General features: G+C 45.7%; 1 protein-coding gene and 2 non-coding genes across 3 annotated transcripts; 1 reads left to right on the forward strand and 2 right to left on the reverse strand.

Annotated features, from left to right (window-relative positions):
* Positions 1–3,852: 3,852 nt before the first annotated feature.
* LOC137335949 (zinc finger protein 84-like) lies at positions 3,853–7,073 on the forward strand. Its single transcript, XM_068001458.1, has 2 exons — positions 3,853–3,993; positions 5,224–7,073. Exons 1-2 carry the CDS (start codon positions 3,853–3,855, stop codon positions 6,724–6,726), a joined length of 1,644 nt encoding a protein of 547 aa, XP_067857559.1. The 3' UTR covers positions 6,727–7,073.
* Positions 7,074–11,273: 4,200 nt separating this feature from the next.
* Positions 11,274–11,367, reverse strand: trnay-gua (transfer RNA tyrosine (anticodon GUA)). Its single transcript has 2 exons — positions 11,331–11,367; positions 11,274–11,309 (listed from the first exon to the last, which is right to left on the reverse strand). It is a non-coding gene; the product is annotated as a tRNA-Tyr (tRNA).
* Positions 11,368–20,107: 8,740 nt separating this feature from the next.
* trnai-aau (transfer RNA isoleucine (anticodon AAU)) lies at positions 20,108–20,181 on the reverse strand. Its single transcript has one exon. It is a non-coding gene; the product is annotated as a tRNA-Ile (tRNA).
* Positions 20,182–22,005: the final 1,824 nt, after the last annotated feature.

Consider the following 22,005-nt stretch of genomic DNA (forward strand, 5'->3'; position numbering starts at 1 on the left):
GAAGCAAGGGAGGAAATAACGGAGGCTCCGACCATCATTTTCCAATTCTCAGTGGATACAGGCGTGGTGCTGGAGGATTGGATGACTGCTAATGTTGTACTATTGTTTAAAAAGAGACCGAGGGACAGATCGAGTAATTACAGGCCAGTCAGTCTAACTTCGTTGGTGGGCAAGTTTAAGAATCAATTCTGAGGGACATGATAAACCATCACTTAGAAAGGCACGGAGTAATCAAGGACAGTCAGCGTGGATTTGTTATGGGAAGGTCGTGTCTGACTAACTTGATTGAATTTTTTGAGGAGGTAACAAGGAGAGTCGATGAGGGTAATGTATTTGATATAGTCTACATGGATTTTAGCAAGAGTTTTGACAAGATTGCACATGGCAGACTGGTCAAAAAAGTACAATCTCATGGGATCCAAGGCAAAGTTGCAAGTTGGATCCAAAATTGGCTCAGTGGCAGGAAGAAAAGGGTGATGATCGACTGGTGTTTTTATGACTGGAAGGCTGTTTCCAGTGGGGTTCCGCAGAACTCAGTACTCGGTCCCTTGCTTTTTGTGATGTTTATTAATGATTTGGACTTAAATGTAGGGGGCTTGATCAAGAAGTTTGCAGATGATACAAAATTGGCCGGATGGTTGATAGTGAGGAAGAAAGTGAAGGAAGATATCAATGGACTGGTCAGGGAGGCGGAAAAGTGGTAAATGGAATTCAATCCGGAGAAGTGTGAGGTAATGCATTTGGGGCCGGCAAATAAGGGAAGGGAGTACACAATAAATGGGAGGATACTGAACGGTGTAGAAGACGTGAGGGACCTTGGAATGCATGTGCACAGATCCCTGAAGGTAGCATGACAGGTAGTTATGGTGGTTAAGAAGGCATGTGGAATACGTTCCTTTATTAGCCACGGCAGAGAATATAAGACCAGGGAGGTTATGCTGGAACTGTATTAAACAATGTTTAGTCCACAACTTGAGTACTGTGTAGAGTTCTGGTCACCACAATACAGGAAGGGTTTAATTTCACGAGAGAGGGTACAGGGGAGATTTACGAGGAGGTTGCCAGGACTGGATAATTTTAGCTATGAAGAAAGATTTATAGGCTGCGATTGTTCTCTTTGAAACAGAGGAGGCTGAGGAGTGATTTAATTGAGGTGTACAAATTTATGTATGGCCGAGATAGAGTGGATAAGAAGGACTGATTTCCCTTAGCACAGAGGTCAGTAAACAAGGGGCAGGGCATAGATTTAAAATGATTGGTAGAAGGATTATTGAGGAGCTGATGAAAACATTTTTCACCCAGAGGGTGGTTGGTGTCTGGAAGTCACTGCCTGAAAGGATGGTCGAGGCAGGAATCCTCAACTCATTTAAAAGGTACCCGGATATGCACCTGACGTGCCGTGACCTACAAGGTTATGGACCAAGTGCTGGAAAGTGGGATTCGGCTGGGTGGCTCATTTTCGGCTGGCGCAGACACGTAAGGCCAAATGGCCTCGTTCTGTGCCATAAATTTTCTATGATTCTATGATTCTAATTAACAGTAAACAGGGTAGTTTAGGGTTCATGAGAACACGACTGAAGAAAAGTAACTGCTGGGAACCAAGCAATGTGTCTTTGTTAACCACAGATTAGGGAAGTTCCAGCTTCACTGACAGAGATGGATCACAACAGGGTGTAAAAGTGAGGGGCTACTGATGTAAGGGGCAGTTGGGACTGGAGACACCGGAGATCAAGCTCAGGGCGTCCGTGGTTCCATCCAGAGGACTGATCTCGTCTACACGGGGGATTTGCATGTTTACTCTGGTATGGTCGAGGGAAGAGAGTTTGCTCATATATTTCTTAATGAGGCTTTAATGTTGCTGACTCTCAGACTTGTTAATTAATAAGACAATGCATTGGTTAGAACCTTCCACCCCTCAGTCTCCCCGCTCCTCTACTTTAAAACTTTGACCATTTAGTGCACATTTCATCTCATTTTTCTTCCTCTCAAAACGCATAACGTCACATTTCTCTGCATTAAATTCCACCTGGCCCATTTACTATCCCGTGGACGTCACAATGAAGTCACTGACACTCCTTCACAGTTGCCCCAATTTTGGCGTCATCTAGAAATTGTCACCTTGTGTCCCACATACCCAAGCTCAGAACATTCTCTATATTGAGAAGAGCAATGGTCCCAACACTAACCCTGGGGGAAGGCACTGTTTACATCCCACCAGTCTGAAGAACATCCATTAACCACTACTCTCTGTTTTCTGTCCTTTACACAACTTCCGATCCAAATTGCCTCATTCCCTTTAATACGGTAAGTATTAATTTTATCAACAAGCCTCCTGTCCGTCATCTCACCAAACACCCTTTCGCAATCAATGGGCACAACATTCACTGCATTTCCTTTATCAGCAGACTTGAGTTATCTCAAATGATCCATGTTGGCTGTTCTTAATTAATGTGTTTTTCTAACAAATGTTGAAATGTTTGCTCCACCTCATCTGGTTTCATCTGTTTCAAGACGCAACAGAAAGGTCGAGTTGTCTCCTGGAGTTTAAGATAAATTAGGTTTTAAAAATTATGTTTCAGACAATGAGGGACGTCTGGGTTGAGACCGCCCATTCGGTGCCGCAACTCCCACCCCTCACACACTCCGATTGGTTGGAGGATCAACTCACCCCTCACCCCTCCAGTCAATTTCCGCTCCTCCTTTTGGTCTGGAACTCTCCTTAATCACCAGGGCGGGATTAGTGTTGAGACTGACATCCTCAGGTGCAGTTCGAAAATAAACATTAATTGAACCCGTCAGTTGCAACATTTAATAACACGAAATTAATAAAAGTTACCTGAAAAAATATTTTCTGGAGTTCACCAAAGTGGTGGTGCGTCTACACTGTGTGTTTGTGCCGGTTTAAATGGCACAAAGAGCTGGGGTTTCAGTTTATTTTATTATTTTTGATCCATACGCGCTCTCTCTGCATCCAATGTCTTTGCTTTTCGGCCTGATATTAAGAACATTAATGGCGGCTGCATCACCCAGCATGCAGCGCGTTGCAGATTGTGCCCTATCTGAATCAGTGGAGCACAGGGCGCAGGCGCAGTCTGACTCATTATCGGGCAGCGTGTCCTGAGCATGCGCGGTCAGTCGAGGCTGCGGGAGGAGCGCGTTCGGTGCAGGTGAGAGGATCGGAGCAAGAGGATCAATAAACCCCGGGGCCCGGGTCCGGGCTCAGGCCCAGGCTCAGGCTTCACAAACCCCGAGTGCGGCCCCAGACCCGAATATAAAACAGTGAACATTATCCCCCCCTCACTCCCCGCCGGTTTCCGGTTTCTCCCGTTTCGCTCCGGATCAACTCTCAACAAAAGGCCGCGGCCCCGCGCCTGCGCGGTGTAAACTGGGACTTCTCAGGGAGCGTCTGTAAATGAAGGAGAAATGGTGATGAGTCAGGGAGCGTCTGTAAATGAAGGAGAAATGGTTATCGGTCAGGGAGCGTCTGTAAATGAAGGAGAAATGGTGATCGTTCAGGGAGCGTCTGTATATGAAGGAGAAATGGTTATCGGTCAGGGAGCGTCTGTAAATGAAGGAGAAATGGTGATCGGTCAGGGAGTATCTGTCAATGAAGGAGAAATGGTGATCGGTCAGGGAGCGTCTGTAAATGAAGGAGAAATGGTGATCGGTCAGGGAGTATCTGTAAATGAAGGAGAAATGGTGATCGGTCAGGGAGCGTCTGTAAATGAAGGAGAAATGGTGATCGGTCACGGAGCGTCTGCAAATGAAGGAGAAATCGTGATCGGTCAGGGAGTGTCTGTAAATGAAGGAGAAATGGTAATCGGTCAGGGAGGGTCTGTAAATGAAGGACAAATGGTATTCGGTCAGGGAGCGTCTGTAAATGAAGGAGAAATCGTGATTGATAAGGGAACATATGCAAATGAGGGGAAAATTGTGATCGGTCAACGAGCGTTTGTAAATGAAGGAGAAATGGTGATCATTCAGGGAGCATCGGTAAATGAAGGAGAAATGGTGATCAGTCAGGGGGAGTCTGTAAATGAATGAGAAATGGTGATCATTCAGGGAGCATCGGTAAATGAAGGAGAAATGGTGATCAGTCAGGGGGAGTCTGTAAATGAAGGAGAAATGGTGATCAGTCAGGGAGCATCGGTAAATGAAGAAGAAATGTTGATCTCTTTTTCTTTCGTCATCCAGGGAGCTCTAGCTTTGGATGCTATTCCTTTCCTCCTCATGGGAATCTGTCTACTCTCTACCAAACCCACTCCTCCTCGAAGGCCTCCCATTGTTCAATTACTGTTTTGTTGCCAATTTTTGATACCAATTCACCTGGACAAGATCCCTTTTTAACTCACTGAAATTAGCCCTCCTCCAGTTAAGAATTTTCACATTTGACTGTCCCTTGTCCTTTTCCATAACTGTTCTAAACCGAATGAGATTATGATCACTGCTGCCCCACTGAAACATGCTCCACCTGCCCCACTTCATTCTCCACATCGAGCCCACTGCTGTACTCGCATTCACTCTCTCACATTCACTCTCTCACATTCACTCTCTCACATTCACTCTCTCACATTCACTCTCTCACAGTCACTCTCTCACACTCACTCTCTCACACTCACTATCTCACACTCACTCTCTCACATTCACTCTCTCACATTCACTCTCTCACCCTTTCACTAATGGTTTAGTACCACTGAAAGATGATTTGATGGGTTTGGATTTCAGCACAGCGAGGAGGGAGAGTGTGTGGGACGGGGATTTACAGCTTTGAGGAATAAGAGAGGAAAGAATGTTCCATAGAACGACGAGTTATCTGATCTGAATTTTTATCCTGTACTTACAGTGATAACTTTTATAAACTCCTTTTACAGGGTATTAGAAGGGGAGGATTTGCAGACAGGAAACACAAACCAAAGACCACGTCAAGATCTGACAGAGTCACTCGATTCATCAGGACCTGAATATCATCGGCCTTTGAATGTGGAAGGAGAAATGTTTGTCTGTTCTATCTCTGGGAGAAGATTTCAAACATCAGTGTGAGTGGAAAAGCACCAAGACACACACACCCGAGTGAGAGTGTTCCAGTGCACTGACTGTGGAAAGAGCTTTAACCAGTTACATAGCCTGAAAAAACATCACACCATTCACAGCGGGGAGAAACTGTATACGTGTTGTGTGTGTGGACGAGGCTTCAACTGATCATCCGACCTGGAGAGACACAAGGACACCCGGACCACGGAGAAACCGTGGAAATGTGGGGACTGTGGGAAGGGATTCAATTACCCTTCACTGCTGGAAATTCATCGACGCAATCACACTGGGGAGAGGCCGTTCACCTGTTCCGTGTGTGGGAAGGGATTCACTCAGTCAGACAGCCTCCTGATGCACCAGCGATTTCACTCTGATAAGCGACCTTTTAAATGTTCGGACTGTGAGAAGAGGTTTAAAAGCAAAAGTAATCTGCTGACACACCAACGCATTCACACTGGGGAGAGACCGTTCATCTGCACCGTGTGTGGGAAGGGATTCACTCGGTCATCTCAGCTTCTATCACACCAGCGAGTTCACACTGGGGACAGCCCATTCACCTGCTCCGTGAGTAAGAATAGATTCACTCAGTCATCACACCTTCTGCAACACCAGCGAGTTCACACTGATGAGAGACCTTTTAAATGTTCTGACTGTGAGAAGAGGTTTAAAAGCAAAAGTCATCTGCTGACACACCAACGCGCTCACACTGGGGAGAGGCCGTTCACCTGCTCCGTGTGTGGGAAGAGATTCACTCGGTCATCCATCCTGCTGGCACACCAGCGAGTTCACACTGGGGAGAGGCCGTTCTGCTGCTCCGTGTGTGGGAAGGGATTCACTCATTCATCATACCTTGTGCAACACCAGCAAGTTCACACTGATGAGAGACCTTTTAAATGTTCTGACTGTGGGAAGAGATTTAAAATCAGAAACGAAGTACTGAGACACCAACGAACTCACACTGGGGAGAGGCCGTTCACCTGCTCCGTGTGTGGGAAGGGATTTACTTGGTCATCCACCCTGCTGAGACACCAGCGAGTTCACACTGATGAGAGACCTTTTAAATGTTCTGACTGTGAGAAGAGGTTTAAAAGCAAAAGGAATCTGCTGTCGCACCAACGCACTCACACTGGGGAGAGGCCGTTCACCTGCTCCGTGTGTGGGAAGGGATTCACTCGGTCATCCACTCTGCTGACACACCAGCGAGTTCACACTGGGGAGAGGCCGTTCATCTGCTCTGTGTGTAAGAAGAGATTCACTCATTCATCACACCTTCTGTCACACCAGCAAGTTCACACTGATGAGAGACCTTTTAAATGTCCTGACTGTGAGAAGAGATTTAAAATCAGAAACGAAATGGTGAGACACCAACGCAGTCACACAGGGGAGAGGCCGTTCACCTGTACCTTGTGTGAGAAGAGATTTACTCGGTCATCCAACCTTCTGTCACACCAGCGAGTTCACTCCGATGAGAGACCTTTTAAATGTTCTGAGTGTGAGAAGAGATTTAAAAGCAAAATTTATCTGCTGACACACCAGCGCACTCACACTGGGGAGAGGCCGTTCACCTGCTCCGTGTGTGGGAAGGGATTCACTCGGTCATCCACCCTGCTGAGACACCAGCGAGTTCACACTGATGAAAGACCTTTAAATGTTCTGACTTTGGGAAGAGATTTAAAATCAGAAACGAACTGCTGAGACATCAACACATGCCCATTGGGGAGAGACCGTTCACCTGCTCCGTGTGTGGGAAGGGATTCACTCGATCATCCCACCTTCTGAAACATTAACTTGTTCACACTATTGAGTGACCTGTTAATGCACTGACTGTGAGAAGAGCTTTAAAAGCAGAAATGAACTGCTGACACATCAACACATGCCCATTGGGGAGAGACTGTTCACCTGCTCCGTGTGTGGGAAGGGATTCACTCAGTCATCACACGTGCTGAGACACCAGCGAGTTCACATTTGACTGCAGGGGTTGGATTCTGCTGTTAATCACATCCAGGACTGAACCATGTTCATTCTGACAGTTAGGGTTTGTTTCTTCTGATGTCAATAACCCCTATAACTGGGCTGGAGTTTAATATTCTGGATATCTATGAAATAAATCAGATTTGTTTTAAACACCTTGTTGTAGATTTTAGTCTTTCCCACCTGACTGTTCAGCATCACCTGACTGGAGCTCAGAAAGGACAATCTGGGGGGAGCAGAACTTCAGCCTGGACACAGTCCTTCAGGGCCACACTGAGAGGGGCAAACGGCACTTTGGTCTTTCTCATCTCTCTTCACTGACAGCAAAGTCGCCGTGCGGAGTCCAGTCTAAAAATGACTGTGGTAATTATTCTATGAAGATTTAACCTGTTTGTGTGACAGTCCTGAGTCTACTATTTAAGGCAGGCGTTAACTCATTTAAAATAAACCCGTTAAAAATAAATGATTTGAAGTCTGCATCAAAATAGCAGAGGGAGGAGTTCACAGGAGCCTGTTAACTGCTGGTACAATTATACAACAGTCATTCGATCTCCAGATAAAGAAGGACCTGCAGTGTGTTTCCAGAATTCATGGTTTTATTGCTGTGTGCGTGTTAGACACCAGGATCACTAAAAATACACGAAGCGGACCATCCACAGGATGGGGGCGATCCCGACAGTTACTCTGGGATCACTCCCACTGCGGAACTCCACCACTGACCCTGCTGAAGGTTGCAGGCTCAGGGAGTGGGGCCTCCAGGAGTGGACTGCAAGATAGCTGACAAATATATGCTGAGGTACCAGAGGAATCCTGACTAAGGAACCGTCTGGGGTTTTACTTGTCAGTGTGGGTCTAGCGGTGAATGATTCTTGACTCCCCGAACTGTCTTACAGTCAGATCAGGATGAATTCAGTTGACAGGAGAATTGGGACAAATATCACCCACAATCGAGGGAGACACAAGCAGCCATTAGAGAAGCTCAGAGATCTTTGAAAAGAAGATGGTGCACAAATGTGCTAATAATAGCAAACGCCTTTCCAGCTACGTCAGGATTCAGAAGACCATTAAAGATGGTTTAGGGCCACTGAAAGACAGTTCAGGGCAGATTCCCAGGCTATGGCAGAGCTGTTAAATGACTATTTCTCATCAGTCTACACTCCTGTAGATGATGCTCAGATTCCAGCTGTGGGATGTGCTGTCAACAATAACATCATAAATATTAAAATAGAAATGGACGTGATCTTGGATAAAATATGAAATCTTAAAATAGGTTTAGCTCCAGGTCCAGATGATATTCACCCCCGGGTGTTTAAAGAGATGGGACGGGTGCTCTGTGAGCCCCTTGCCTGTATCCTCAACAGCTCAATAGAGTCAGCGATAGTCCCCTGAGATTAGAAGGTAGCTCACATAGTTCCAATTTTCATTATGGGGGACAAAATTGAACAGCAAAATTGAAGTCAATGGGAATCGGGGGAATACTCTCCAGTGGCTGGAGTCATACCTGGCACAAAGGAAGATGGTAGTGGTTGTTGGAGGCCAATCATCTCAGCCCCAGGACATTGCTGCAAGAGCTCCTGGGTCCAACCATCTTCAGCTGCTTCTTCAATGACCTTCCCTCCATCATAAGGTCAGGAATGGGGATGTTCACTGATGATTGCACAGGGTTCAGTTCCATTCCCAACCCCTCAGATAATGAAGCAGTCCGTGCCTGCATGCAGCAAGACCTGGTCAACATCCAGGCTTGGTCAGATAAGTGGCAAGCAACATTCGCGCCAGACAAGTGCCAGGCAATGACCATCTCCAACAAGAGAGAGTCTAACCATCTCCCCTTGACATTCAACGGCATTACCATCACCGAATCCGCCACCATCAACATCCTGGGGGTCAACATTGACCATAAACTTAACTGGACCAGCCATATAAATACTGTGGCTACAAGAGCAGGTCAGAGGCTGGGTATTCAGCAGCAAGTGACTCACCTCCTGACTCCCCAAAGCCTTTCCACCATCTACAATGCACAAGTCAGGAGTATGATGGAATACTCTCCACTTGCCTGGATGAGTGCAGCTCCAACAACACTCAAGAAGCTCGACACCATCCAGGACAAAGCAGCCCGGTTGATTGGCATCCCATCCACCGAGCACCAATCACACATCCCACCACAAGATCTTTAATATCCCGTCTCATACCCGGCCACCATCTCATTTATCCGAATTTTTCCTCCACATCTTCCCATTTAGGGTGTCCGCCTGCATTAGAGCCACGGATCCACTGCATTTATGAATCGAATTGGGAACCTCTTGAAGTAAATCACTCTTCTCCTCACAGTTTATTATCCTCACTGTTCACTGCACTTTCAAGTTTGGAAATTGTGCCCTGTATACCCAGGTCCAAGTCATTAATATATATCAAGAAAAGCAGTGGTCCCAGCACCGACCCCTGGGGAACACCACTGCGCACCTCCCTCCATTCCGAAAAACAACTGTTCACCACGACTATCTGTTTCATGTTATTCAGCCAATTCTGTATCAATGCTGCTACTGCCCCTTTTATTCCATGGGCTTTAATATTGATGACAAGCCCATTATGCGGCACTTTATCTAACGCCTTTTGAAAGTCCAAACACACCACATCAACTGCATTGCCCTCATCGACCCTCTCTGCTACCTTATCAAAAAACTCTATCAAGTTAGTTAAACACAATTTGCCTTTCACAAATCCGTGCTAGCTTTCCCTAATACTTGTCCAAGTTACTGCTAATTCTATCCCGGATTATCGTTGCTGGAACTTTCCCCACTACCGAGGTTAAACTAACTGGTCTGTTGATGCTGGGTTTTATCTTTCACCCTTTCTTGAACAAGGGTGTAACATTTGCAATTCTCCAGTCCTCTGGCATCACCCCCTTATCCATGGATGTTTGGAAGATTATGGCCAGTACCTCTGCAATTTCCACCGTTACTTCCCTCACTAACCGAGGATGCATCCCATCCGGACCAGGTGACGTTTCTACTTTAAGTCCAGCCAGCCTTTCAAGTACCTCCTCTTTATGAATTTTTAGCCAATCCAGTATCTCAACTACATCTTCCTTTACTGACATTCTGACAGCATCTTCTTCCTTGGTGAAGACAGATGGAAAGTATTTATTTCGTACCTCTGCCATGCTCACTGCCTCACAATGCTACTTCCTCACTATAATTGAGACTAGTGGTGCAATGGATAACGCATATGATTTTGGATTAGAAAACAAGAGGTTCGATTCCTACTTGGTTTGCGAATTTTTTTGCAAACTGTACATTATTTTGTTGCTTTCAATACCGTGCAAACTGTCCAACTTGGTGGTGCTGCCTGGCTCCAGACCTGGTAAGTGCCTTCTTAGTGCAGCAAGCAGAGCATCAGTGTCATAATCTGAGGGTCCTGAATTCAAAATTCAGAGAAGGCATCAGGGATTACGAAGCTTTTTTTCCATCTCTCACCTCATCTTTCCATCTTTGGTGCAGAGCAAAATCAAGAACTTTTGCTGACTGCAGCCCATCAAAAGATGTTCTGCCCCTTGACCTCTCTGTACTCAAACACACAGTGAAGTTTAGGAAGTACATGGGCTATGGACTCACTGACAACACTTCTTTCTGTATAATTGCATCAAGACAAACGGTGAGTGGAGAATATAATCAACGATCCCGTAACTTCTCACATGCCAAGTGAGCGCTCTGCCAGTTGAGCTAATTCCTCGTTTGCTGTTTGTAAATCGCCCTTCACAGTTCCCGCCTCGCACTCGCCTCCAAGCTGCTCCACGACCAGCAGAGAAATCTTGCCTTGGGTTGCCGCTCCTTGAATATATTAAATACTTTGCTCCAATCGGCGGTATCGAGCATCAGCAAGTGAGGAACAGCAGAACGGGAAGCCACAGTAATCATGAATGATGCTGAGAAGACCCCGAGCCTGCGGAAGGAAGACGAGGTCACCGGAAAGCAACAGCCGCCCGAGCTTGAGGGAGCAGCGTGAGCCCTGACTGACTGACTGATCGAAGACCTTTTTTGCCTGAAATTGAGGGCGATTTGAAGTGTTGCTGCTCAAAGGCACTCCCTGCTGGTGAGCAGAGGGAAAAGCTCGAGTGAAACAGCCATGCTCGGGCAGACACAGAAAGCTTTCAGGTTTGAGAAAGGAAAAGTGGTGTCCTGTGACTCAGTGGCAACATGTTCATCTGGGAGGTGCCTGTCAAGTTCAGAGAACGACCTTGAGGTAATTGCTGCTTATTCCAAAAGCACACTCACTCCTTCGAGCCGGAATTGAACCAGCGACCTAAGGATGACTTTACTTTGGTTAATTCATTACAGTCCTCCGCTCTACCAGCTGAGCTATCGAAGGGAAGTGATAGAAAGGATTGTCTTTGGTGATTGTTCACCGTGCGCCTGTTGACATGTTCAGACTCGTGGAGTCCGGTGCTGATCGAAGACTTCTTTTGCCTGAAAGCGAGAGCTGAGTGTTTTGAAGTATTGTTGCTCAAAAGCACTCCCTGCTGGTGAGCAGAGGCAAAACAGCCTTGTTTGGGCAGACACAGAAAGTTCTGAAGTTTGTGAAAGGAAAAGAGGCGTCCTGTGCCTTCATGGCAACATGTTAATCTGTAAGTTGTGTGTAAAGTTAAGAGAGTGACCTTGAACTAATTGCTGCTTATTGCAAAAGCACACGTACTCCATCAAGCCGGAATTCAACAAATGACATAAGGATGACTTTGTCTTATTTTCCGCGACAGTCTTGTCGCTCGACCAGCTGAGGTATGGAAGGGAAGCGGCAAAAATATTTCACTTTGGTGATTGTTCACCGTGCACCTTTGACACACCCGGACTCGTGGATTCCAGTGCTCATGACTGAGGCTGACTCGGTACCTGCTCATACCGCAGCGCTGTGGGAGTGTGAGCTGCTCCGTGTTCTCCACAGCCTGGGCCAGTGACACAATGAATAATGTGACTGATTATTGATCTGGAGATTGTGGGTTCAAATTTACGGAGGGTGTAAAGTGGAAGGCCGGGACAGCAAAGCATTGGAATGGTCGAATCTAGAGGTAAACAAAGGCACGGATGAGGGTTTCAGCAGCAGAACTTCATTCTGGAAGTTTGGATTTGGTTCTGCTGATGTTAGTAACCACTATAACTGGGCTGAAATTCAATATTGTGGATCTATGTCAAATAAATCAACTTTGTTTCAAACAGAATGCTTCAATTACTTGCTGAAATCAAGATAAGAGACTAATTGATGTCCTAACTACCGATAATTCTGCATTTTTTCCTTTCTCACTTCAGATTATTTCAGTTCTCATATCTTCAATTACTCTCATGGCCAAGTCCCAATTCCCCGGTCCTTCCCGAGTGCCTCTCCCAGCCTTGGGATCCAGGGAAGGTATCGGTAATGTACCCGGGATCACTAAACACAAAACCCAGTCTGTGAATCACTTTCAGCTACTGGACTTATCGTGTGTCCCACAGCTTCTCTCTCACCTTCGATGTGTGAATAGAGCATCAGGCCTGGAAATCTCGTCTTCAATTTAAATACACTCAGCAAATGTATTTAACAAAATACAAACAAGTAAACACATCACGGCTCAATAATCCAGCAGTAAATTCAAAGGAGTAAGTCTGTTATCAAACTCCTCGAGTGGACAGAATAAAGAAAAATCCCAACTCTAAGATCCCCTCGAATCCTTTGCAAATACCTTACAAATCTTGACAATAATCAACAAGTCTAATTTAATGTTGACCTTTATCTTGAGTGGGGTTGGAATACAGAAGTGATGCTTCAGTTGTAAAGAACCTTGGTCAGACCCCATCTGGAGAACTGGGCACTGAACCGAGAGAGAGATCAATCGGCCTTGGGAAAGATACAGTGCAGATTCACCAGAATGATGCCGGGGTTAAAAGGATGACATTATGAGGACGGGTTGCTGAAACTTGGTTTTTATTCCATTGAATTCAGAACATTGAGATGTGATCACATCGAGGTGTTTAAAATAATAGAGGGATTCAATAAGGTAGATACAGAGAAATGATTTAATCTGGAGGGGGAATCCAGAACAAGAGGGCATAAGAAATACGAGTCGGAGTGGGCCATACGGCCCCTCGAGCCTGCTCTGCCAAACAGTCAGTGCATGGCTGATCTTCTACCTTAACTCCACTTTCCTGCCCGATTCCTTGATTCCCTCGGTGTCCAAAAATCTCTCCATCTCATTCTTGAATATACTCAACAACTGAGCATTCACAGCCCTCTGAGGGAGAGAATTCCAACGTTTCATCACCGTCTGAGTGAAGAAATCTTTCCTCATCTCAGTCCTAATTGGCTGATCCCTTATCCTGAGACTATGCCCCCTAGTTCTAGAATTTCCAGCCAGGGGAAACAGCCTCTCAGCATCGACCCTGTCAAGCCCTCTAAGAATTTTAGACGTTTCAATCAGATCACCTCTCATTCTTCCAAACTCCAGAGAATATAGGGCAATTCTACTCAATCTCTCCTCATACAACAACCCTCTCATCCCAGGAATCAATCCAGTGAACCTTTGTTGCACCCCCTCGAATCAAATATATCCTTCCTCAGGTACGGAGACCAAAACCGTACACAGTACTCCAGGTGTGGTCTCACCAAAGCCCTATACAATTGCAGCAAGACTTCCTTACTCTTATTCCTCAATGCACTTACAATAAAGGCCAACATACTATTTGCTTTCCTAATTGTTTGCTGTACCTGCATATTAGCTTTTAGAAAATATTCTGCTTTTCTATTCTTCCCACCAAAGTGAATAATTTCCAAATTTCCCCACATTGTACTCCATCTGCCACCTTCTTGATAATCTTAAAATTAGAGCTAGGTCATTTAAGAGCAAAACAAAGTGGAAATTACAAACTCACTTCCCCAAAAGGCTGTGGATGCTGGGGCTCGATTGAAACTTTCAAAATTGAGATTGATAGATTTGTGTTGTTTGAGGGTTGCAAGGGATATGGAACAAAGGCGAGTAAATGGAGTTGTGGTACAGATTAGTCCTGATCCAATTGAATGGTGGAGTTGGCTTCAGGGGCTAAATGGCGAATTCCTGTTCCTGAACCCAGTCACTGACACCAATCACCTCCATTCTGAAAAAAACACCACAGTCACTGACATTAATCTTAACCTGTCTGATACAAACCAACCCCATACTCACTGACACCCATCTCACTGAATGGTGGAACAGGCTTGAGGGGCTGAATGGCCTACTCCTGTTCCTAATGTTCCTATATCACACTTAAGTTGCTAACATTCCTCTTCACAGTTCTTAATGCTCCCTATCTTGGTGTCCTCAGGAAATTTTGACCTTATGCCCTTGTACCTAAGCCCAGGTCATTGCTCTGTATTGAGAAGAGCAATGGTCCCAACACTGCCCCTGGGGGACACCACCGTTTACATCCCCACAGTCTGAAAAACATCCATTAACCACTGCTCTGCCCTTTATCCAACTTCCCATCCACACTGACCCACTCCCTTTAATACCGTGAGCTTTAATCTTATCAACAAGCCTCCTGTCCGGCATCTTCTCAAACACTTTTTAACAATCCATCTTCACAACATCCATTGCATTTTATCCCTACACTGTGTTATTTCCTCCAATAATCCCTGCTTTCTGTCCTGAATTAATCCATTTTAGAACAAATGTTGAAATCTTTGCTCCACCCACACGGTTCCATCTGTTTAAAGCCACAACAGAAAGGGCCAGTTTTCCCCTCGAGTTTGACATCAATCGGGTTTAAAAATGATGTGGAGATGCCGGTTATGGACTGGGGTTGACAATTTGTAAACAATTTTACAACACCAAGTTATAGTCCAACAATTTTATTTCATAATCACAAGCTTTCGGAGGCGTCCTCCTTCCTCAGGTGAATGTGGAAATGAAATCCTCGGACATTTCGCATTTATAAATCGGAGAACAATACCTGGTGATTACAGATCGTCTTTCCAACTGCCCGTTGCCAAGGCAATCAAAGTGTTCAGACAGAGAGGTGTGACCTACAGGGCCACCGAATATACAAACAACCAAAAAGATGAAAAAAACCGAGAGAGAGAGGCAGAAACATAGAAACATCCGGAAGGAAGAGAAAGACAGCAAATGACCCGTTATATTAAAAACAGATAACTTTTGTTCGCTGGTGGGGTTACGTGTAGCGTGACATGAACCCAAGATCCCGGTTGAGGCCGTCCTCATGGGTGCGGAACTTGGCTATCAATTTCTGCTCGACGATTTTGCGTTGTCGTGTGTCTTGAAGGCCGCCTTCGAGTACGCTTACCGGAAGGTCGGTGGCTGAATGTCCTTGACTGCTGAAGTGTTCACCGACTGGGAGGGAACCCTCCTGTCTGGCGATTGTTGCACGGTGTCCGTTCATCCGTTGTCACAGCGTCTGCATGGTCTCGCCAATGTACCAGGCTCTGGGGCATCCTTTCCTACAACGTATGAGGTCGACAACGTTGGCCGAGTCACAGGAGTATGAAGCATGTACCTGATGGGTGGTGTCCTCTCGTGTGATGGTGGTATCTGTGTCGATGATCTGACATGTCTTGCAGAGGTTACCGTGGCAGGGTTGTGTGGTGTCGTGGACGCTGTTCTCCTGAAAGCTGGGTAATTTGCTGCGAACGATGGTCTGTTTGAGTTTGGGTGGCTGTTTAAAGGCGAGTAGTGGAGGTGTGGGGATGGCCATAGCAAGGTGTTTGTCGTCATTGATGACATGTTGAAGGCTGCGGAGAACATGGCGTAGTTTCTCCGCTCCGGGGATGTACTGGACGACGAAGGGTACTCTGTTGGTTGCGTCCCGTGTTAGTCTTCTGAGGAGGTCTACGCGATTTTTTGCTGTGGCCCGTCGGAACTGTTGATCGATGAGTCGAGCATCATATCCCGTTCTTACCAGGGCATGTTTCAGCGTCTGTAGGTGTCCATCGCGTTCCTCCTCGTCTGAGCAGACCCTGTGTATTCGCAGGGCCTGTCCATAGGGGATGGCCTCTTTTACGTGGTTAGGGTGGAAGCTGGAAAGGTGGAGCATCGTGAGGTTGTCCGTGGGCTTGCTGTAGAGTGAGGTGCTGAGGTGCCCGTCTTTGATGGAGATTCGTGTGTCCAAGAAAGAAGCTGATTCTGAGGAGTAGTCCATGGTGAGCTTGATGGTGGGATGGAATTTGTTGATGTTATCGTGTAGTCTCTTCAGTGATTCTTCGCCGTGGGTCCATAGAAAGAAAATGTCGTCGATGTATCTGGTGTATAGTGTTGGTTGGAGGTCCTGTGCAGTGAAGAAGTCCTGCTCGAACTTGTGCATGAAAATGTTGGCGTATTGGGGTGCGAATTTGGTCCCCATGGCTGTTCCGTGTGTTTGGGTAAAGAACTGGTTATCGAAGGTGAAGACATTGTGATCCAGGATGAAGCGGATGAGTTGTAGGATGGCGTCTGGGGATTGGCTGTTGTTGGTGTTGAGTATTGATGCTGTCGCAGCGATGCCGTCATCGTGGGGGATACTGGTGTATAGTGCCGAGACGTCCATCGTGGTGAGAAGCGTTCCTGGTTCAACTGGTCTGTGGGTACTGAGTTTTTGTAGGAAGTCTGTAGTGTCGCGACAGAACTGTGGGTTCCCTGTACGATGGGTTTCAGGATGCCCTCGATGTATCCAGAGAAATTCTCACACAGGGATCCGATAGGACGTCCGGGTGTGTTGGCTTTGTGTATCTTTGGGAGGCAGTAGAAGTCTCCCACTCGGGGAGTACGTGGGATGAGAGCGTGCAGGATGCTTTGAAGGTCAGGACCTCTCTGGATACATCGAGGGCATCCTGAAACCCATCGTACAGGGAACCCCCAGCTTCTGTCGCGAAACTACAGACTTCCGACAAAAACTCAGTACCCACAGACCAGTTAAACCAGGAACACTTCTCACCACGATGGACGTCTCAGCACTCTAGACCAGTATCCCCCACGATGACGGCATCGCTGCGACAGCATCAATACTCAACACCAACAACAGCCAATCCACAGAAGACATCCTACAACTCATCTGCTTCATCCTGGATCACAATGTCTTCACCTTCGATAACCAGTTCTTTACCCAAACACACGGAACAGCCATGGGGACCAAATTCGCACCCCAATACGCCAACATTTTAATGCACAAGTTCGAGCAGGACTTCTTCACTGCACAGGACCTCCAACCAACACTATACACCAGATACATCGACGACATTTTCTTTCTATGGACCCACGGTGAGGAATCACTGAAGAGACTACACGATAATATCAACAAATTCCATCCCACCATCAAGCTCACCATGGACTACTCCTCAGAATCAGTTTCTTTCTTGGACACACGAATCTCCATCTGAGACGGGCACCTCAGCACCTCACTCTACCGCAAGCCCACGGACAACCTCACGATGCTCCACTTTTCCAGCTTCCACCCTAACCACGTAAAAGAGGCCATCCCCTATGGACAGGCCCTGTGAATACACAGGGTCTGCTCAGACGAGGAGGAACGCGATGGACACCTACAGACGCTGAAAGACGCCCTAGTAAGAACGGGATATGACGCTCGACTCATCGATCGACAGTTCCGACGGGCCACAGCGAAAAATTGCATCGACCTCCTCAGAAGACTAACACGGGACGCAACCAACAGAGTACCCTTCGTCGTCCAGTACTTCCCCGGAGCGGAGAAACTACGCCATGTTCTCCGCAGCCTTCAACATGTCATCAATGACGACGAACACCTCGCTATGGCCATCCCCACACCTTCACTACTCAGCTTTGAACAGCCGCCCAACCTCAAACAGACCATCGTTCGCAGCAAATTACCCAGCTTTCAGGAGAACAGCGTCCGCGACACCACACAACCCTGCCACGGTAACCTCTGCAAGACATGCCAGATCATCGAAACAGATACCACCATCACACGAGAGGACACCACCCACCAGGTGCACGGTTCATACAACCTGTGATTGGCGAACGTTGTCTACCTCATACGTTGCAGGAAATGATGCCCCAGAGCATGGTACATTGGCGAGACCATGCAGACGCTGCGACAATGGATGAACGGACACGGCACAACAATCGCCAGACAGGAGGGTTCCCTCCCAGCCGGGGAACACTTTAGCAGTCAAGGACATTCAGCCACCAACCTTCGGGTAAGCGTACTCCAAGGCGGCCTTCGAGACACACGTCAACGCAAAATCGTCGAGCAGAAATTGATAGCCAAGTTCCGCACCCATGGGGACGGCCTCAACCGGGATCTTGGGTTCATGTCACACTACACGTAACCCCACCAGCGAACAAATGTTATCTGTTTTTAATATAACGGGTCATTTGCTGTCTTTCTCTTCCTTCCGGATGTTTCTATGTTTCTGCCTCTCTCTCTCTGTTTTTTTTTTTTGTTGTTGTTTGTACATTTGGTGGCCCTGTAGGTAACACCTCTCTGTCTGAACACTTTGATTGCCTTGGCAACGGGACCTCCTCAGAAGACTAACACGGGAAGCAACCAACAGAGTACCCTTCGTCGTCCACTACTTCCCCGGTGCCGAGAAACTACGCCATGTTCTCCGCAGCCTTCAACATGTCATCAATGATGACGAACACCTCGCTATGGCCATCCCCACACCTCCACTAATCACCTTTAAACAGCCACCCAACCTCAAACAAACCATCGTTCGCAGAAAATTATCCAGCTTTCAGGAGAACAGCGTCCACGACACCACACAACACTTGCACGGTAACCTCTGCAAGACATGCCAGATCATCGACACAGATACCACCATCACACGAGAGGACACCACTCACCAGGTGCACGGTTCATACTCCTGTGACTCGGCCAACGTTGTCTAACCTCATACGTTGCAGGAAAGGATGCCCCAGAGCATGGTACATTGGCGAGACCATGCAGACGCTGCGACAACGGAAGAACGGACACCGCGCAACAATCGCCAAACAGGAGGGTTCCCTCCCAGCCGGGGAACACTTCAGCAGTCATGGACATTCAGCCACCGACCTTCGGGTAAGCGTACTCCAAGGCGGCCTTCGAGACACACGACAACGCAAAATCGTCGAGCAGAAATTAATAGCCAAGTTCCGCACCCATGAGGACGGCCTCAACCGGGATCTTGGGTTCATGTCACACTACACGTTACCCCACCAGCGAACAAATGTTATCTGTTTTTAATATAACGGGTCATTGACTGTCTTCGTTCTGTCTCTCTCTCTTTTTTTTGGGGGGGGGTTGTACATTCAGTGGCCTTTTAGATGACACCTTTCTGTCTGCTCACTGTGATTGCCTTGGCAACGGGCAGGAATCACCAGGCATTGTTCTGTGATTTAAAAATGCGAAGGATTCGAAATTGTCACTTCCACAAATAGGAATTGAAAACGAGATTGGGTGGACAGAAGCGGTTGGAAAGGATAGCCGATCCGCTGAAGACTATGGTGAAATTTTAGACCGGCTGCAGGGCTTTCTTGCAAGCGGCTCGTTGGTCTCGGGGTATGATTCTCGCTTTGGGCGTTTTTCTAATGGAATGTGCGAGAGGTCCCGGCTTCAAATCCCGGAAGAGCCCTGTTGTATCACTTCTTTTTAGTGAAAAGTCACCAATTGGATTCTGACATCTTTGCAGTTGTTCGAATTGAATTATATTTGAGCTCCAGAGGACAAAGTGCAGAAGTTTCCAAGGCGCAACACACACGGAGTAAATAAAATGTCTCAAGATGATGTGGAGATTGAAGCTGAATGTGAATTTACCCCAATTTAGGCGGTCTCATTGATATTAGATGACGGGATCGAGAACCACATATTCAAGTTTGCCGATGACACAAAGATAGACAGAATTATAAGCAGTTTGGATGGAAGAATGAGATTACAGAGAGATATCACTAGATTAAGTGAATGGGCAAAACTGCGGCAAATGGATTTCAAGGTAAGCAAGTTTGAGGCCGTCCACTTTGGACCTCAAAAAGATAGATCAGAAAACATATTAATGGATGTTACTCCAAAAAATTGACCACATGACATTTTGTGTGGATTCGCTTGTTTCTCAAGTCTGCCAAACTTTTAAAAGTTAACAAAATATTGCAATAGGAACCTTATGGCCCATACGGGGATCGAACCCGCGACCTTGGCGTTATTAGCATCACGCTCTAACCAACTGAGCTAACCGGCCATGTAGACATCTTAGCTTTATGGGCTTACCCGCGTGTTGGGTAGTTTGTGTTTATTTTTACACCAGCTGACAGGGTTTTACAACGAATATTGAATAAACCACATCCCTTAAACATTGTTACTTTTTTCTGTATATACTGTCGAGGATGTAGATCAAAATTAACAAACAAAGAGCACTTTAATGTAAAAAATTAAATTCCGATCAATATTATTTTACTCACAATCAACAGCCCATCCATAAAACACTGCCCCGCTATAAAACCTGTGGGCAGGACCCTGAGCTGTCTGTCTGTCTGTCTGTCTGTCTGTTTATCCGTCTGATTGGGTCTCGGCCTTATTCTCAGGCCAGGCTTTTTGTTTGCTGGCTGCAGGCCTCGCTCCCCGACTGTCAGAATCAATGACTGTGACTGACTGTCTGCCCATTTATGGCCACATTTCTGAGTTCCTGCCTTCGCTCTGTGTCGCAGGCCTGTCTCTGTCCCTTAGGATCACAACACACCCACAAGCTTCACGACTGAACGCAGGTTTGGTCAGTCTGTCCTCGCAGGTCCTTCGGAAGCTAATGATTTTGAACTGAATTATTTTTCCTGAGTGACTTGTGAAGTTTGGTTCAGTGATATGTTTGCGAAAGAGAACGGAGGAAATAGTTAGTGTGCAACTCGACATTTCTCTACTTCGTGTTTAATTTATCATATAAATAATTCATTTTTAAAATTTGTTGTATCATCAACTGTTTAATTTATTGTATAAAGAACACAAGTCTTTAATTTGTTAATAAAAAAAACAATTGTTTAATTTCTTTTATAATAATTTGTGTTTAATTTATTATATAAATAATTCAATAGCTTAATTAGTTATCTAAATAATTCAATTTATTAATTTATTATATTAATAATTCAATTGTTTAATTTACAGTATGAACAATTTAATTGTTTCATTTATTATATAATTTAATCAATTGTTTACTTTTTATATAAACACTTCAAATGTTTAATTATCAAAATAATTAAAATGTTTAATTTGTTGTAAAAATAACTGAATAGTTTGTCATATAAATAATTCAATAGTTTAATTTATTATCGAAATAATTCAATGATTTATTTATTATATAAATAATTCAAGTGTATAATTTATTATATAAATAATTCACGTGTTTAATTGTTATAAATAAATTAAAAATGTAAATATTTGTATAATAAATTAAACCCTTTAATTTATTATACAAATAATTCAATCGTTTAATTTATTATCCAAATAATTCAATTGATAGAAATCTCAGGCTTCCATGAATGGTGAAAGCTGATGTAACCTGCAACACCAGCAGGCTGAGACGGTAGGAAAAGTAAAGTTATAACCCACCTGATGAGTTCGTAGCCAATGTCTCCACATTTATGGAGCTTCAGAGCAATTCATTCTGCAAAGTGTTTCATGATAATGCAAGTCGTACATTCAAAACGAATTTGGTGAAGAGAGGATAATATTGTTGACTTGAAATAAAATCATAGAATCATAGAAGTTACAACATGGAAACAGGCCCTTCGGCCCAACATGTCCATGTCGCCCAGTTTATACCACTAAGCTAGTCCCAATTGCCTGCACTTGGCCCATATCCCTCTATACCCATCTTACCCATGTATCTGTCCAAATGCGTTTTAAAAGACAAAATTTTACCCGCCTCTACTACTGCCTCTGGCAGCTCGTTCCAGACACTCACCACCCTTTGAGTGAAAAAATTGCCCCTCTGGACCCTTTTGTATCTCTCCCCTCTCACCTTAAATCTATGCCCCCTCGTTATAGACTCCCCTACCTTTGGGAAAAGATTTTG

This window comes from Heptranchias perlo, chromosome 20, assembly GCF_035084215.1.
Source record: "Heptranchias perlo isolate sHepPer1 chromosome 20, sHepPer1.hap1, whole genome shotgun sequence".
NCBI lineage: Eukaryota > Metazoa > Chordata > Chondrichthyes > Hexanchiformes > Hexanchidae > Heptranchias > Heptranchias perlo.